Source organism: Strigops habroptila, chromosome 15 (assembly GCF_004027225.2).
Source record: "Strigops habroptila isolate Jane chromosome 15, bStrHab1.2.pri, whole genome shotgun sequence".
In the NCBI taxonomy this organism is placed as follows: domain Eukaryota; kingdom Metazoa; phylum Chordata; class Aves; order Psittaciformes; family Psittacidae; genus Strigops; species Strigops habroptila.
The window spans coordinates 4,426,493-4,446,007 of record NC_044291.2 but is presented as its reverse complement, the minus strand read 5'-3'; the positions used below and the strand labels follow the sequence as shown (position 1 = coordinate 4,446,007).

The window sequence follows — 19,515 nt, the reverse complement described above, 5'->3', positions numbered from 1 at the left end:
GTGATTTAATTTGTCCGTAAGCACCGTAAGTAAGACCCCGCGCCCCCCGTTAACGCTCTGGGTCCCGAAGCCAGCGCGGAGCCGGCAGGTGAAGAGGCGACGTGGAAACCGCCCCCCCGGTAACGCGGAGTTTGTGGGGAACGGTAAATCCCGGTCAGTCATCTCATCAAATGGCAAATCTACACTGAGGTGTAATTGCACTCATTTTACATCTACAGCACTGCCAAGAATGAGTCCCTGCAGGAATTGGAATGATGATTTTAATACACTAAATAATATGATAAAATATTTTGTTTCTACGTTTTTTTTTTTGTCTTCAAATATACCAGAACCTCCTATTTTATGGAGGATTTTAGTCATTTAAAATAGGAATTAGCTATATTAAAGAGGAAGTGATGACATTTTTACACCAGGTACCATTCAAATCATCGATCAAATGATAGGTGGTAAATGAAGACCTTCAGAAATGCCCATGAAAGGAGCACATCTCGCTTTCTCCCACAATTATCAAGTCAGAAATTCAGGAATCTACACCTGGTCCCATTCAGTGACTAGGTAAGATTCCAGCCCCTTGCACTGCTTTACCTGTTAGTGGCATCTTCAGATTTAGCAATGGAAATTCAGCCCAAATTGGGTATTCAGCATACAAACACAGAAAGCTTTTTTCCCCCCTAAAAAGCCTCTGGGATGTTTTCGGTGTCTGTGGGTAGTTGCCTAATGCCCAGGTACCAGTGACACAGGGGTGGTGCAGGGACTGACACCAGGGTCAGGCTCCACACACACAGGTTCCCATCCACCCTCACTCACCCATCGCGGTGCAGCTCGAGTTCAACTCGGTTTCTGCCTCAGTTTATCCACCCGCAAGACAACAGCTACTCTGAATTACCTCACAGGGATGCTTCCAACCTGAAAGTTTCTAAAAGTAGTAACAAAATGTGTATTTGCACTCCTCCTTTTTACTACTCCAGCTTCTGCAGGGAGAATACTGCTAGACACAAGGCAGCAACCACAGTTCTACCCCATCTAATGTATCATTTCCATTACCAACCATGTTCCCTATTTCCTCCTTATTCCTAACCTAGTTCAGCTCTACTGAAGAACACAGGCCTTCTGACAGGCAGAATTTGGCCTACAAACCCCTTTTCAACAGTGATAATATTACAAAAAAGAATGAATTTGGTCTGATAACATGGTGAAACCCATCTTGGCATTCCCCACGTGGTGAGAAGGGAGGGCAGTGAGGGGTTTGTTGTCCTCAGCAGTAGGGCCTGGGGCCAGGAAGTACTCCAGATCCCCAGCACTGGGAGTGTCTGCCCTTGCTGTTCCTCCTGACACCTACCAGCCACACTAATAGGACATCAAATATGTAAAGTGACACCCAAGAGGTATTAAATGCTTTGCTTGTCATTAAAAAAGTCTGTTTCATACAGGGGCCTGATTCTGTGCATATGACACCCAGCAAAGTAGAGTCAAAGGCAGAATTTGATGTTAAACCTGAAAGACCATAAAAGAAGATGCTGTCGATATGCAACATGCTTTTCCTTCCAGTTTCCCTATGAAAACTCACACAATTTCCCCATCCCAAACACCAAACAGAACTCAAGTCAGCAGCCCTTTGCTGAAGCGCCAGTGCTGCAAGAAGAGTAGCAGGAAAGGAAACACTCAGGTTTTATTCTGTTTTTAAGAATGACTGTCAGCACCAAAGACCAAAATAAATGTAACAGATTAATAGTTAGCATTTATATTGTGCCTATGTATGTACCCTGTATGGCCAAGGACCACAACATCACTCAAGTCCACCAGCTTTGTGGCACTTTGGTGGTGCACCATGATGCCTGCTCACTGAAAATGGGCATGGGTGAGCATCCAAGATGTTTTAACTTAAAACCTGTTATACCCCCTTTCTCACACAAACCCCCAGACTCCAGCAGCACTATCCCTGTACAGTACAATGGATGCCTAATATAGGACTATTGATATTTCAATAACAGAGTATCAATAGTCCAATGAATAGAGCTGCAAAGCCAGGAGGCTGGCAGAATTTATACAAGCAGGACCATACCCACTGACTGACTTACCACAATTGCTCCAGGAAACAATTGCTTTAGACTCCTAAATAAAATCACATTGATTTTGTCTGCTTTGGCTTCCAGGGTTGGCTTTTTAGGGTGTGGGGTTTTTTTGTTGTTTTGTTTTTATTCTTAAATGGGATGGCCTTTAAAAATGGCTTTGTAGACTGAGCCTCCCAAGTCTTGCTTCAGCCCTGAATAGCTGCCAGCCCCACATGCCAATCTTGATTGTTGTACGGTGTGTAAAGAAAAATATATCCTAGATTTTCAAATCAAGGAAAAGGGGGTCTAATTTATCATGTTTAGTGATTCAACACACAGGAAAAGTAAAATTCAGGAAAGAAGATGACAACTTATTGCCTCTCTGCCTTCATGTAAAACTTCTTATTCTACAACCTTGCATCTTTTATTAAAACAAGAAAAAAAAAAATTAAATTTTATTTTGTTCTCTTGACCACCAATTTTCTCCTCGTAGGAAAAAAGACTGCTACCTATTTTCCATAAGAAAACCTTTGTAGCAGTCCCAGAGGAAAAGTCAAAAGTTTGACTTGAAAAACGGAGCTACTTCAAAAGCATTGTCAAACAGAGGTGAAGGTTTCTTAAAAATCATAAATTATAGTACATTCATAAATATCTCCATAACTTTACACGGTATATTTGTGATAGAGATGCACAGACAGGTGAACATATAGCGGCATTATAAAAGTAACTTAAATAAAGTAGAAAATCAATTTGTTTATTAGCTACTGTTTGGGCTCTGTGTGTGTGTGTATGTGTGAGGAAAATGAAAGAAAAATGGAGAGTTTTTTTCAATAATAAAAAGGGAGTTGCACTGCAGGGCCCCTAAAGCTTGTGAAAAATTAAACTCGACGGATTCAAACTGTCCTATTTCCACTTCAAAAGAGAAGAGGCACTGAGCTCTTCCCAACTTATCTTCAAACGCCCAGCACCCTAGAAAGTTTCTTTAAAAAAAATAAAGTCTCTAGTTCCCCCAAGCACTGTACCCGTTACTGGAGCTGCTGTCTCTCCCTCTTCTAATTATACCCATGTGAGTCTATTAATCAACTTGTAAATTATTTAGAGAGCCATGCGCTGTCTTCAGCTAGTACAAACACACTGCATGCAAAGACTTGCTGAAAACCAATGGAGCTCCCAAAGGGTCTCTCTCCAATGTTCAGACAGCTTGCAGCTCGCCAGTACAGCGCTGTTAAAAACAAGAAATAACACTAAGCTTACCTCCTCAGATATAAAGATTTACTCAGCCTTTCAACTCTGAAACTCTTTGCAAGTTTTTAACAAAGAGGAAGCTGCTCTATTGTCAAATCTGTACTCCACACTGAGTGATGAGAATATTAATTTGATGTAAAAAAACCCAACAACCCCAAGTGCTTTCAGTGCGACTGTGATCACAATCACCAGGGGACCCCAACTTTCAGAGGCTTCACCAAAAAGCACCCCTTTAAAACCATTCCAATTTAAAATAATGGGGAAAAATAATCTACATTTGTACAGTAATAGTTTTTATTAGAAAATAGGAGAAATTAGGGAATTCCAGATCTTACCCCCTACGTACAACCTGCCATTGGGGACCACTTCAGTTTTTACTACTTAAAAAATAGAAAAAGGAAGGGGGAAAAAACAACACAGATTGTGTGTGTTCAGCTCTAACAGGCTGCAAGCAGTGCAATGTTATGTCTTCCACGTATCAGCTCTCCTTACCACCTGAATCTTCATTTTGGTGGAAAAAACAATTACCCAAACTAATAGCAGTTCTCCCAGCTGAAAAGCAGAATCTTACTGGTTTGGGAGTGGGGTTTTTTTTCCCCCCTGCTCTTCATGCTGTTTTCCTGCCATCTCATTTTTCTTGGCTTCATTTATTGCAGCCTTGCAAACAGATATATTAATTAGCAGTGATCACTCCATGCTATTTCAGCATGAAAACACACAAAACTGCACAGTGGCATGCAAATTCCTTTTCAACTGACTGATGACCATTCCTATTTTTGTGATGCCCAACACCAAAACACTTCTGCTTCTATTTTCATTAATCCAATGCAAACATCTCAAGGGGCAAACACCAGGGACATTTAGGGGGAAAAAAGCAGATATGCTTTCTGCATTTTTTTCTAACTCAGGGTACAAAATTCTGACAGACACCTTTAAAATGGTGAACAGAGATCCTGCAGATGGAACCTTAAATTAATGCGTGCCCATGTTTTCAAGGAGACAGGTCGAGAAGGCTGTCTAGCCCTCCTCACAACTACAGCAACCTGGGGACATGAATCCTGCACCAAGGTCTTCATCAAGCCCGTGAGGTCTATGACAGGCTATGTACATATGCATCATTTGTCCATAGCCTGAATGACTAGGAGGGGAGGACCAGTCTCTTCACAACATTTCAGAAGGAATCAAACTGAATGAATTTGTGTTGTTTTGCTGCCTATGGAAGTGTTCTGGCCACTACACTCACCTCTTACTCCAGATGGAATTCTTCCTCAGCTGCCCAAATGGCCTATGCTGAATTTCTGATCAAGGTTTAAACTAACTGAAGTTAGTGACCAGTAGACTGGTCTCAGACTGTGTAATTTTCTGCCCAGAGTATAGTTAGCAATAATAGCCCAGAACTCAGTGGAAACCACAATATCCTAAAGAAAAAGGCTGTGCATTTCAGACTGGTTGTCCATAGCTCTGTGTTTATGACAGACAGAAAGCAGTCAGGTTGCTGAACTTCCCACTGAAAAGAGATTTTTCACTATTTAGTGTGCACCAACTGTAGACTAGAATGTACTGGCAATTACAAAATTAATGGGCTCAAATATAACTCTGCTACCTTCATTAAGCAAAAGAAATTACCGTATACAAAACTGAGAAGTTTGATAAAGCAGGAGATAAGGTCTTTAGGAGACAGCAAACACTAGAAAATACAGAAAATGGGAATGCACTGAGTAGCCTTCTGGGGTAAATAATAGAATTGTCTGGGCTCTTGAAGTACATCTTGTATACGCGAACAGCCATACAGAAAAAAACAACACAAAGAATGCTCGTGAATCCTAAACACAAGAAGAGATCTGAGTTAGTCAACCAGAACTAGAACACAATAGACAGTGGGCAGCCTCAATAACTCAATAATGAGTTAGCTTTGAATAAGCTGGGTTTTGAGCCTTTTTATGACACCACAACATACCCTGCTGGCGTATCTTAAATGACTAATTGTATGCAATTGTGTCCACAAGAAGGAAAACCACACTGAAATCAGTCCCTAGGGCAAGCATTTTAAGAATATATGAGGCATGCCCTCAAGATTTTATGGCACTAGGTTCATTTTGACTAGGAATGATTTGAACACAGCATTGCTCCCGCTCTGCCTTTGGTTCCAGGATATTCTGTGATAATGCCACTTACATGATTCCTCGCCCAAAGGAACAACTAAGCTTACTTGGTACCTAACTAGAAATGCACTGAAAATGTTGAAGTTCTAACTGCTATTCCAGCTCTAACACTGTCTGCTATTGACTCAACTAACTCTTTTTAAATGTGATTTTCTTGAAACTGAATGTAGTCAATCATAGTGTGAGAATCCTTCCTCTGCATTAACCTGGTTGCACCACTGTAGCAAGACAGCAAGGATCCTTTGCCCATCTTTCCTCTTCAGTACACTACGTTATTTCATTTTCTCCAAGCCTCTTGTGAGGGCAGTAATGAATTCTTGTTAGTGTTTACTAATGTAAATTCATTCTTTGTTATCCCTGGGAAAGGAGGATTAGCAAAATGACAGAACTTATTATTTCTGGTATTGCTATATAATACTTATTTTTATTCAGCCTTTAATGTTGTAGTATGTCCCACGAAAAAGAATATATGTGCACACAAGGAAAAACAAAGGGGGAATTTTTTTAGCAGAATGCACAGAAATATAGTTATGATTCCCATTAACATTCAGAAGCATTGTACAGCTTTATCCTTGCATGCTACATTAAAAAAAATAATCTAAATCTGAAATCATTTCTAATTTGGAGGGAGAAAGGAATTACAACTTCAATTTCCTCTTCCTGAACCAGCTCCCTTGGACTAAGGATGTGTGTATTTTAAGGAATGGCTAAAAATTATAATCTCTGCAATTACTATACTCTACTGAGAATGCTTTTGGTATCTCCTTTAAGGAACCTTAATGGTTAAGATAAAGTTTCTAAAATACACAAAAAGCATTTTAGTAAAGAAAGGTCTTAAAGGACCTATCTTTGACTAAATAGATCATCCAAACTCCCATCTCAGACACAACTGAAATTAAGAGAGTAAGGTGTTTAGAGTGGCTGTCCTCTACTTCACAGACATGAGAAGTGAAATTACAATATACACATAAGATTCTGAATTTAATGGATATGATGAAAAGACATGACCCCAGAGCTTAAAATGATCTCCACATGTGAGTTAAACTGCACAAGTAGCCACATTCAGGTCAATCACACCATACACATGAAGTTATTTCCATACATGAAGACCTAGGATAGACTGTAATTAGTATACACCAAGATCTCTTGCTTTTGAGTTAAACGGCCATTCTGATGAGCAGTGTCTCTAAATCAGAAAATCCTCTCCTGGATCTCTGTGCCCATGTTCCAGAGGACCCAGCTCCTCTTTCAGGCTGTAGAGATTCATGCTTTCCATTCCCATGGTTCCCACATAAGCTCCTAGTCCCAGTGATATGGTGACTGACACAGAAAATTAATGCACTGAACTAGCAGAGTTACAAATAAATGCAATCCATTCACTAGAGATGAAGTTTAGAGTTAAAATGTATTACCTCATGGCTTGATAGAGTGCCTGACAGAGGGATAGAATACCCAAAGCTGCAAGCTGCCAAAGGTCTTTTTGAAATGCTTAGAAAAGTACTGAATCTCTTGCCATGGTATCAAGGGAACCTCAGTTAATTTTATAGGCTCATGTTTCAGATCTGTGTAATTCAGTCTCAGAATTAAGCTATTGTGCAAAAGAAGGGGACTTTCAAGCTTTCCACCTCACCAAATGACTTTCCTTGCTAAAAATAAAAGACAATGAAGATTTCTCTTTGCTCGGGGGGGTTTGCTCAAAATTCCATTAATACTGAAGCTTAACCAAGATTTCTCAATCTTAAACTAGATTGTCTCCTTATAGTTGTATCGTTGGTAACCCTATGGCCTGTTGCCAGAAACAGGACTGAAAGTTCCTTTTCCAGGCCATTGTAATTTGGAAAAATAAACATTTTTCCATGCTACTGAAATACAACTTCTCCTTTAGAACTATAGCCCTTTTCTGATTTTTAATACCCAGCATATAGAGCCAGCTATCCTTGTGCAAGACAACTAACAAACACTGAAGTTTAAGCTGCTGCCCTAAGGAGCTTACAGTATTCATGATTTATCTGAAATCACTGCAGAGCCTTGCAAAAGCAAAGTATGTTTAGATATTCTTTGTGGTAGTCCCCTCCTATGACCAAAACCGCTGATTGATAGAAATGAAATGCAAAGAAACTTTAGGCGTAAAATATTTTCCTCAAAGTAGAGGAATCTACAGTAACATACTAAAAGTCATAAAAAAGCAGAGTCTTTATTACAGCCCCCTTGAAATAAAACCAAAACATGATACTGTGCTTCAAGTGACAGTTTAAACATTTTAGAATTATACATCTAGATCAGAACTCTGATTTTGATTTAGAAATAAAAACATAGAATTCAAATTTTGGAATGTGTAGAAGAAACCTGAATTTCACTGGAACAGTGAAACTGGAACTATTTGCTTTGAAGATATCAAAGAGCTTAGCGATCTAACTTCTGTGCAGTGCTACAAATCACATGTAAGGAACGGAATTAATCGACTCCCAGATTACTCTGATGTAACTCAGGTTAGAATCTGACCAAGAAAAATTCACTCGCAATTTATTTTTTTTGCCACAAATGTTTAAGTACAGTGTAATGAGACAACAACGTGCCCTACCTGGGTATCCACTCTCAATGTAAGTCTTAACGAGTTCCCCAAGTTTTGTCTTGCCTGCAACAATTTCCTTTAGCAGTTGCCCACAGCAAACTAACAGGAAGGAAGAACAAAAAAGACACAAGGTTAAATTTTAAAAAGGAAGCAACAAAGAAGAGAAATAAAACCCAGAAGCTGCATACTGGAATAAGGTCACTGAATAAAATAAAAGTTGTAGGGTTTGGGGGTTGGTTGTTAGGATTTATTTTTTTTTCTGGCCAAGCAAAGCTAAAAGCAAAGAGACTGAGCAGGGGGGAATACTGAATAAAAAAGAATACATTTGGCAAAGAACGTATTAAAAATAGACATAACGATATGAATCAAATATGTTTCTGAAATAATAACTCGAGGATTGCTCATGGTTTTCACTTTTTATAAACTTGTAATTACTGAATAAAGTTACACCTGCTGAACAGCAGCTGAGCCGCCCAGCTGGAGGTGCAGGAAAATCTGCAGTTCAAGGAGTGACTCCCTGGATCATTTAATGATCATGTACGAATTATATTTAAAAAACTGTGCTAATGCAGTGTTATAATTGACTTCAAATACACAGAACACCAGGAGATGCAGATTTAAAGTTTTAGTCAGGACAGTGGTACATGAAATACTGCTTTCGGACCAGACTTACTGAGTCTCTCTGCCACACAGGAGCTCGATACAATAGTCCTGACCCTTATTTCACAGGGAGGGAACCAAGGCATGGAGAGATTACACAACATCATAAATCCTAATTTCAATTCAGTTTTGGTTAGTATTAGATAACAGTCACTCTGTACATTATTGCATGACCTTTCAATTAATAATTGTAAGTTAATTCCACCTTTTCTGAAATCAGTAGCACCAACATCTACAGCCGCACTGACTTTAATGGCAAAAGCAGCAAGCCCTTTCATCTGCTTTATGGCCATTAATCACCCTGTTTGGCAAACAAGAGGAAGAATACTCCACAGCAACATCTCTTGGATAAAGTTGGTGGAATTTAATGTTTAAGCAACAAGGGATGAGCACAAATTTTAACAGTCGCTAGTTGTCTTGAGAAAGCAAATTCATATTTACAATAAATGAGTGAAAACATAACAGAAACTCAGTTCACAGATCCCAGTTTAAGACAACTAATATATATAAACCTAAACTCAATCCAATTCATGAGATTACTTAAACAGAGGATTCAATTTTTAAGCCTGTGCTTCAATCCCAATGGCCTGATTAGAAATTAAATATATGCTGAATACTCTTCTGAAAAATGATGGTCTATTGATGGTCTAACAATGGGCTATTAATTAAATACTTAATTCTAATATTTGGTTTACAGTATACTTAAAATTCAACATACAGGTAAAGCAGCGGTAATGTATTTAGTAAGAGCAGCTGCAGCACTCTCACATAGTAGTTACTTTAGAAAGAAATGCAAATTTTGACCTAGATGAAAGCACTATCAAACTTGCAGGTTTACAAATAAAGTCCCCCCCAAAATTAAATACATTCCGAAACATGAGGGCAAGTTAATTTTTTTAAACACATTCAAACACGGTTTATTTTTCATTAAGCCAATTACATCATTATTAAAAATACAGCTTTGAATAAAGCTACATTTGTTTTTAATATGAAATTATAAACTGCAGCAATATTAAAATAACTGATAGCACAAACATCCTATCAATTTTATTTGTACTTTTCAGTATTGTAATAGAGATTTTTAAATAATTTAAATTTACCTTTTTCAAGTTCACCAGATGTCATTTTAGCCACAGTCATGTAGGGCTTTTAAAACACTAAAATAATAAAAATAGATTTCAAATAGAAAAACGCTAAACCTAGAACCCCAAACCGACTGTTTCTGTACCTGTAATGGAACTGCACAAACCTATGACCTAGGCATTAGCACGCTAACCATGAACAAGCATCATCTAGAACTTGCTGGGCCTCCTTTACCAAAGAAAGAGAATGCACTTTTAAATAATCACTTCTTTTCTAATACATTACTTCAGATGCACACAACCTGAGCCTTCGTTAAAGTTCAGAGTAAATTCTGCCTTAAAAGAGCCCCAGTTTTGGTCAGACAGCTGAAACGGCAAAGACATTACTCATGATCCACTGATCCACAGAAGAATTCAGAGCACTCCAGGAATCTAACACATGGAAAACTACTGATGTAAAGGGTATAAAAACTTATATCTAAAAAATGTTAGAGCTGGTTTGGCACAGGGTATATGCTCTATTGGTTTATACTACATCACTTCCTTCAAAAACTTGGCATCCGTAGCAATGGACAAACAGAAATTTTATGAGCAAGTAGGAAAGACAGCAGAAGATAAATGATCAGAGAGAAAGGGGGAATTGAGCAAAGCACATATTTACTGAGAACTTACTGTTGACAACACCATATTTCTGAGCTAATAGTGCTGCCTGAAGGCTCTTCCCACTGCCTGGGGGTCCACAAAAGACAATCCGTGGTGTAAATGGGGCAGCTGATCGGTGCCGTGTTTGGACATAGGTAAGAACTAGAACATGAGGCAAGAAATAGAGTTGACATCCTATTTCTTTTTTAAAAAAAGTAATACAAACATTAGCTCTATTTTATCACTGAAACTTCCAGATACTCCAACCAAAGCCAGGCCGCTGACATCTGTCATGTCACCAACTTACACCAAGGGGCACTTGAGAAATTCTGCTATCATTACATTCCCTATACTTCCTTTCATCAGTAAATGTCAAACCATTTTAAAGAGTAGATTCAATTAATAACTTCTCTTTTACCATGTTGTTTTTAGCAGAAGTAATTTTTGCTTGATAGGTACAATTTTACTATGCAAAATATAGAGGGATATAATTATTACATTTAACACTTTCTGCAGTTTCTGAACAAATATTTAAGTGTAAAAACTCAGGATGTTAAATTAATATGACATTTAACCAGCTCTGTGGTTAACAGACTCCTAATTATAGTATTATAAACTTGTAGCATCGGATGTCACGACACAACACGGCATTGACAATGCACAACCCAGTCTGATTTTATTCTTGTGTCCATCATTTTTGCCTTGAGCTTCTCTGTCCCATTCTACCTGTTTGCTGGACATTATTCTTCCACATTTTGTATTGTGTAGGAAATACTACATTCAGGTCAATCTACAGATTATAAGAGCTTTGGAAAGATCACAGGACATAGGAAGCATCATCATGGGATTGATTATAGAGATCTGAACTTTGTTACAATCTCAAAAGAGAACCTGATAGATCACCAAGAAGCTACAAGAAGACATGGCTTGGCAGTGAAGACAAATTAGGATCGTATTTGGACATAGCCAAAGACTCTTACTCCCTGTGCCCCTTTTATGGCTAAAGATACTAACGAAGAGAGCAGCTCAAGCTTCAGCACAAGCTATGCAAGCTTCCCAAGGATCACAGATTCAAATGCCAAGGCTAAACTTCATGTCACTGTATTGTGACTGCCATGGTTACCCACGATTAAAGCAGCATGGGCACACCTATGCTTTGATTTCCTCTGTAATTGCAATGGATACTGTTAAATGTTAGCCCAGAATCTCCAGTTCAAATAAAAGACTCTCTAGACTAAAAGAGTCTTTGTAAGAAAATAGTATTTTAGTCTAACAAATAGGACAGGCTTAGACATTAATGTTTGTAAGGATCATAAGCCCATACTAAAAAAATCAAACAAACAAAACCACAAAAGGATAAAAGGATTGATGGAGAGCACCCTGAGGATCAGTATTTTAACTATGATTGTTATGACATTGCTGAATACTAACAAACAAATTTCCCGAGGACCCTCTGTTAGACACTTTGGTATCATTCTAAAGTCCATTTGTAACCCAGAAGCATCTCCAGCAAACTCCAGCCCTGGTATTTCTAGACAGTGAACCTACAGAACTGCGAAACTAACTCAAACTGCAACCACCCAGGATCGTGTCTATCTCCTCTCCAGTGCCACAAGCTGTACTGGGACACCACCCCACACAACTGAATTTGATGTCACACAGCCCAGCATACGTGAGCAGTAATTGCATTGTAGTTTAAAAATTTACACAATTTTATAATTGTATGAAACAATCCATAATAATACTAATACTGATGAGAGATCTCCTCTTTCTTTTTTAAACTCTACCTGTAGCAATAAAATCTTAACAAAACCCCTGGAAAATCCTAACAGCAAATGGTGTGTTTGCTGCAGAACTTCCTAAACCCCGAGTATCAGCTACCCAAGGAGTGCTCCAGTTATTCTTAACATTTGCCATAACCCAGTGTATTGAAAAGCACAAACATTACAGGCAAAGCACCCTGCTTACAAATGATGCTTAATTTGCAGTAAATAACCAAGTTAATTAGGAGTAATGATCCCCCAGACAGTCTCCACAGCTAATTATTCTTTAAAAAAAGCCTCTGGCTGCTTGAGGCGCTGCAGAAAAAAAGATCTAGAGAGGACTTTTTCATTCCAGTTTTCAATTTATCTCACTACATTATTAATTAATAATAATTAATATTCAGACACTCACATTTTTATTTACAATTCAAGGCATGAATTCTTTATGAATGATGATATGAACTTTTAAATTTAATTAAGTAATTTAGAGGTAATTAATCTGTAAATTCAGAATATAAACTTCCTCCTTGTTTATCTTAAAAGTGCAGCACTTGTTATTAAAAAAAGACCTTTTTGAGATGCAAAATTACTGGGATATAACAGATCATCTACAGACTGACAGCTACAAAGTACATTATCAATTGGTCTTTTCTGGCAAGTTTCCTTATTCTCTTCTTGAAGAATCAACATTAGAAGTCCGATTGCATTACAGTCAAACAAAGGCAAACAAGAACTGTTGAACAGAAAAGCTACCAGCAAGAACAGCTTTTAAATAATGAAATGTTGCTGGCTTTGAACTACTCCTACTTCTTGTTACCAGACTTGTGGAAGGTACCAGCCCTTTGGGAGATTAACAACTGAGGCACAATGCAGCCTTTTAGAAGAGACTCTTGCAGAAACAACCACGACATTTGCTCTGACTCAGCTGCTCTGTGGCAGGACTGTGGCACTGTCTTTCCAGTCACCTGCACTTACTCTAGTCCTGTAAAATAATCACCAGGAAGAGCCCAAATGCTGTACTAGAAAGAACATAACTCAGCTGGGAGCCATCTGTGTTGACTAATCCTAATCCTACAAACTGTCTCTAATAAAGGAACTACCTTTCAAATAAGAGTTTATCAACTATCAGGTTTGCCATAAAGGTGCATATTCACCCTGTGAGAGGACATCCATGGAAGGCTGGTCTGCATTGATTGATTTCAGAATCTTTTGGTAGATCTGGAAAATCCCAGGGAAGTTTCTGTGATATTCCAGCAGTTTCTTTGATATCTCCTGTTCAGATAGATCTTCTGGTTTCACCAAACGTTCCTGGATCAGCAGATCACGTGGCCAGTCAAAGGTTGTATGGTACACCTCTGCAAGTTAGACAGTGATTAGGAACTAAGAGGATTATTTAATAGGTCTTGCTCAGCTCCAAAAGGTTTCCTAACAAAATCATAGGTCTTTAAGCTTTAGACTGTGTGGCAAGCAAATAACCTATGCACTTCCCTTCCTACTTGTACTGACAGCTATTACTCTGCACATGAACGGATAGGAAGTGGCCAGGTTGGGGATAGCTCTCCAAATTCTTAGACTGAACCTTAAGCAAGTTAACCTTAAGCAACCTTTGATCAGCAAATCTCCCTTAGAGCAAATAAAAGCCATTTCTTTAGATAAGAACATCCCTCCTAATTCCACTCTTAAAACATCCAGTATGATTTTTTTATTGATCACTGTCAGGATTTTATGTGATGGATGATCGGTACACAACAAACAATACAGAGGTAAGTCTATTTGACAGTCATTTAATGGAAGATACCTAAAGGCATACCTGTACCTCAGGAAAAAGCAATCCCAGGCTCTAGCAAAGATGCACAGCAAAATGTAAGCTCATATGGGCAGGTACAACCTTCAGATATTCTCTGCTGTAGCCACAGTCTACTGTTTGCAGGCTCAATACTGAGCTTTGTATTTTCCATATTTTATTGGCACAGAAAATAATGCAACATCAACAAATACTTTTTCCAAACAGATAAATTTATAATTATAAATTCCTACTAGTTCTTAAAGGGATACCATTTAAATTTGAATCCTATTGGTATTAGAATGGTTCTGAGATCAAGTAACACTCCAGTTTCTAGGGGAGATCAAGAACAAACACATACTGTACCTTCTGTGATGGGATCAATCCTTTTCCCACTGTTCCTCTCAATCAGCACAGTGTCTGGAGCATAAAGCACAACTAGGCACAAAAAAAACCCCAAAACAAAATGAGGGAAAAAAGTGTAGCTCTTGTTAGTTGCTTGCTTTATTTCCTGTAACTGTTTAGATGAGTCCTAGTATTAAAAATGGATGACTGCATTTCAAGCACATTTGCCTTACTCTCCTTTTCCAGTGTTCTACCTGCAAATACTTCACTTTCAATCAGAATTTTGCTCCATCTCCTAAACAGCATAGTGGGACAAAATACACATTAATGTATGTATCCAGTCCGGTACCCACAAGTACATAGGCTGTCCCAATCATCCACGCCAGTTAACAAGGTTCTCCCTCACTTACGTTGTATCTGGAGCCCAGGATAGATGTACCCACAGGTTACTCACAACTGAATCTCTTGTATACCACAAACAATTACTTTTCACCCAGGTACTTTGGCAGTGAGACCAGTGAAACTTATTTTCTGATAACCTCCCAGAAAAGTGTTCAAACTTGATTAGAAAGCATCAAAAGATGGAGAATCTGTCAGGTCCCCTGGTTGCTTTTGGCTAATCATCCTCACAGTTAAACACTGTAATTTAATTACTATTTTCAGTGCATTTGATTACAGATTTCAAACAAGTTCTTCTTATTACTTTCTTCTCTGTATCAAATAGCTCTTCCAGACACTTTTTCTCCCTATTAAGGTACTCACATACTGTAAATCTCCTCTCTTCTCAGCCTTCTTTTTGATTAGCTAGACAGACTGAGCTTTAAGATTCTCCTTCAGGTCTTGGTGGCACAGATATAATTGTGAGCAAAACTCAACTTCAAATGTTATTAGGTATATTAAAAATACATGCAAGTACTAGACATTAAACATTTTTGCCTAACTCTGTTGCAGTGATTTCCAAATTCTTCATTAACAGTCAAATCTCATCTAAATCAAATCCAAAGTGACAATTCATCAAGTTCACTAACGTTCTCTTCGCTATCCACTGGCAAGCTCTACATCTAGCATTTAAACTGTATTCCACGCAATCATAATAATTCCTTACATTCTAAGAAGGTCCTCTAACCATAACAATTTGGGACAGCTGGATTCTTCTAGATGGCAAGGGCAGCTGTCAAGATCTTGGATATTAGCACTTTGCCAGTAAACAGATTCCTCTCAAATGAAGTAAGAATCCACCCACACTCTGAAAGGTCAAGCTTAAAAGTGTGATGTTTCCATTTGACTTGGTGGAGTAAAGTTTGCATTCTTTAATTCAACAGAAGGACGAATTTGTATTTAGGACAAAAGGAATTGTTTGGGTCTGAGGAGAAAGGTTGATTTCTAGAGATGGAAGGCAGAGAAAACTGAGACCCACTCCTAGGACAGAAGCACAGCTGCATATACCTGCTCAGACACACTTGCCGGGATTGTCTTGAATATACAGAACTCTAATGTGCAAGAAGAAAAGGGTTCATGTATGAAGGACAGGGTGTAAAGTCTCACAGGTTACCTCAAGTTCTTGGATGAATCTAAGCCATAGTGAAGCATTTTTCTGTGTGGTGACTCTGGTGTCTTCAGTACCAGTATTGAATTTATTGAGGATTTTTGGGAGAAACACTTCTAGTCTTTCCTACCGGATGCAATCACACATAAACCTTGCACTGCTTACCGACATGCCTAGGAATGATGCCAGATGACTGCAGTATCCATGCCTGTTCCTGATTTTCAGGGAAGCCTTCCAAAATCCATCCCTATTGAACAAAAACATGAAACAGTTATTGATCCTGGAAGAGAAAAACCCCCAAATTAGCACTAAATATCAGTGCTGTCTGTACAAAAATTACCTCATTCTGATCCCCTGACAGTACACTGTTTGTTATGGATGTTTGTGAGAGAAGAAACCAAATGTGGAACACTGATATTTTTGTGAAATGGCACACACTAATACACACACATTGCCACAGAGCAATGGGAACTTATGTATTGTAGTCATGACTATTTTTTTTCATGTTTCAATCTTAAATCCAAAATTTCTATCTTGAATAAAAACAACCCAAAACAATTCCTACAGTTTTGAAATATTGAAAAGTATACCAGCCCACACTGTGTATAAAAAAAGAGGCTAAACAAATCTAAAGACAGATTTAATGCCAAGAACACTGAGGAAAATATGCATGCTTTTATTATTTTCTGAAATTATACAGGAAAACTCACAGTAATGGAACCAGCGTTCCCAAAGCTAATGAAGCAACAGAGCAAAAGAAAGAGAAAAGAAAAAAGAGCCTTTTGCTCCCTTAAGTCCTTGTTATAGCCAGCTAAGTGTTGGATTGAGCATCTTTAAAAAAACATTTACAGATCTGTGAAATACCATAGGAGATCTGCAGCCTCGGTTTATGTGATGCAGTTTCTGAAATCTAATCCACTTCCCAGTCTCAAGTCTGAATCTCCTGAACTTTCTCTGATTTATCCGTTAGTTGCTCAGCCACACGTGTCCTTAGCACTATTTCCTATACTTCAGAATAACTTTGTGATACCACCATAAATCTGGAAACCATCTTTGTACTGAAATAAAGAAGATATTTTAATATTGCATTAGCTGGCAATCATTCTCATCACCCATATAAATTTGAAGCTCTGTCAGTTTGGGGTCCAAAGGTTTTAGAAGTATTTCAGGGAAACATATCTCCATGACTTCTGTAGGAGGAAATGGGACATTCCAATTATACATGAAAATAGAGTAGACTATTTAAAATTCCTTAATTAGCCTGGTTTCAGGAACGTGTCATCCTGCTGATAGCTGTAGGAAATAAGAGACTCAAGGAACTGCAAGCCTTTTTTGCCACTCCCAGTGTTTGCTCTGTCGAATTAGAATGAACTGCTGTCTAAGGTCACCCAGGTGCTGAGAAATCAATTTATCCCTTGGGACTTGCAGGAGGTAAAGCTGCACAATATTTTTAGTGATATGCTAGGAACATCAGCACCCAAACTTCTGAAGTTTGGGCCTCTACAATGCACAGAGCGGCCCAGATCCTCTTCTAGGGAGAGATGGCATTGGAGGTCTGAAGCCAATAAATCTCTGCCAATTTACACAGGCTACAAATCTGGTTCATTTGCTCCACTCCACTTGTGGCAACTAGAACAAAACAAATGGGAAACAACCCCAACACAAAACCATGGCTTCTGGTGTCACTACAGCTTATTGCTCAAAAATCACACCCTGAGCAACAGGCAGCAAAACACAATATTGTATTTTTGACAAACTTCAAGAGGTTTATATACAAATTACAAAAGGTCCTTAAAACAGGCACTAAGCAATTTTATAGCTAGAAGTTTTTGCAATGTAAGAAAACATAGCTCAATAAATAGCTTCTTGCAACGAATAGGTTTTAAGGCATTAAACAAACGCAGAATAAACACACACTACAAAAACAGTTAACATTTTGGATGTGATTTCCAAAGGCCTCCAAGTTGCTGGGTATCAGTCAGTCCCTAATTAGAATACATTATCCATCTACTTGACACTTCAGTGAAACGTCTATTCCACCACAGAGCTGCAGCTTTGTTCAGAACAGGTTTATTGATATTCTGCTGCATTCCCTCTCCATACCCCCAGTGGCTTGGTTCTGTTTTATCACACATCAAAAAGGCCGTATGCTCAGGGCACCCCATGCACAGCTCAGAGCTGGAGGTCTGAACAGCTGCAAGTGGTATGGGATCACAGGAGGGACAAGCTCCAAGCAGATGTCACAGATAAAAAAAAATAGGGGGAAAAAAAAGAAGGAGTAAAAAGGGATTGTGGCTTGGGAACGAAGCGAGAGGAAGCAAGACACAGCAGAGCAAGACCTGACTTAAAAATATGCCTATCATGCTTTATGCAAACACTGGTCTTTTTTGCCCTCCTGACTATCATGAAAGTGTAATTAGTAACTTCACATGGTAAATTTGTTTCTTTCAGAAGCCATCTATTTTTTGTTCTTGATAGCAGTAACCTTACATCCATGCATAGATCGCACCTTATCACATCAATGGTGGAACAAAGGCTAAAAGTGAGTAATTCCATGGTGCCTTTACTCTGTGGTCACTGTTACCTCTATTTCAGCTGGAAACCTCGATGCTTCCCCAGATGAAGACTGCTGTAAATACAGCATTCTGCTGTTGCTTTAATGCCAGGTGAAGTGCTCCTTGGAGACCCATGCCATGCTGAAAATCAGCAACAAGGAAGTACTTTCAAAGCCATCACTTTCCTCTCTGGATTTAAGGAACCTGGAAATGTTCAAGGTCATTCCCAAATGTAAATCTCATTCCTTTGCTGGCATTACTCTCAGCTATAACGCCAAGCCTACACACTTTCACACTTTCCACCCCAATGACTTGGGTATTCGATGTCTCTCTGGTTATTTAACCTGTACATCCTCAATAATTATTATTATTTAATTACAAAATCCAGAATTGACACTGCTTTAGAACAATGAAAATGAATAGCACAGAGAAATAATGCTGAATTACGTGGCACATCCGAAAGAAATCTCAGCCACAAGCATAGACATCAAAGGTCATGAACATGCTGCCTTTAGGAAACCAAGGCAGTTTCTCCACATCATCATTCAGTATTTTTGAGAATGTATCATGTGCCTTTCAGTCCTAACTGTGAAAGGGGACAGACAATAATGCCAAAAAATAGTAATACCTTTGCCTGTATGGATCTAAAATTCCTGAGATTTTCAGAAAACAGCAGACTGAGCAGTAGGAATAGTCAACCCTGCAGTCCATCAACATGAGTAATATGGAAAACTTTTCCAGATTTGCCATTAGAAAGAAACCTTTTATTCCCCACATTATTTTTGTAGCTTGAATAAGCTGCAAAGCTTTTTTAAAAAGCCACATTCTTCTTGGGGAAACAAAAATATGGTGAATAGGAGCATTCTCTCCCCAGATAAACCTACATAGCATCACTATCCTCACATGGATTTTCACAGAGACAACATGATGATCTTTATCTGCTAAGGTAAACCCAAAAAGAACCTATAACCACTGCTTTCTTTGCCTTCCCTTTCAAGGATAGCCACTACCATTTGGAATTGTTTCACAGCAAAAGGAATTCTGCCACTCATGAATCACTGGCCTAAGCTTAGTTTCTAAACAGTCCTAAGCCATCGGTAAGGTTTTTC

General features: G+C 38.6%; 1 protein-coding gene across 4 annotated transcripts in view; it reads right to left on the bottom strand.

Moving 5' to 3' along the window:
* Nucleotides 1-19,515, bottom strand: part of AK8 (adenylate kinase 8) — a 75,354-nt gene that overhangs the window by 30,678 nt on the left and 25,161 nt on the right. For 3 of the 4 annotated variants that reach the window (XM_030506793.1, XM_030506792.1, XM_030506795.1), the window contains 5 exons: nucleotides 16,017-16,098; nucleotides 14,327-14,398; nucleotides 13,332-13,532; nucleotides 10,445-10,576; nucleotides 8,040-8,129 (listed from right to left, as the gene is read on the bottom strand). In XM_030506793.1, coding sequence (XP_030362653.1) covers nucleotides 8,040-8,129; nucleotides 10,445-10,576; nucleotides 13,332-13,532; nucleotides 14,327-14,398; nucleotides 16,017-16,098 — 577 coding nt within the window. The remainder of the gene's footprint in view (nucleotides 1-8,039; nucleotides 8,130-10,444; nucleotides 10,577-13,331; nucleotides 13,533-14,326; nucleotides 14,399-16,016; nucleotides 16,099-19,515) is intronic. The other variant, XM_030506794.1, reaches the window with a different exon arrangement.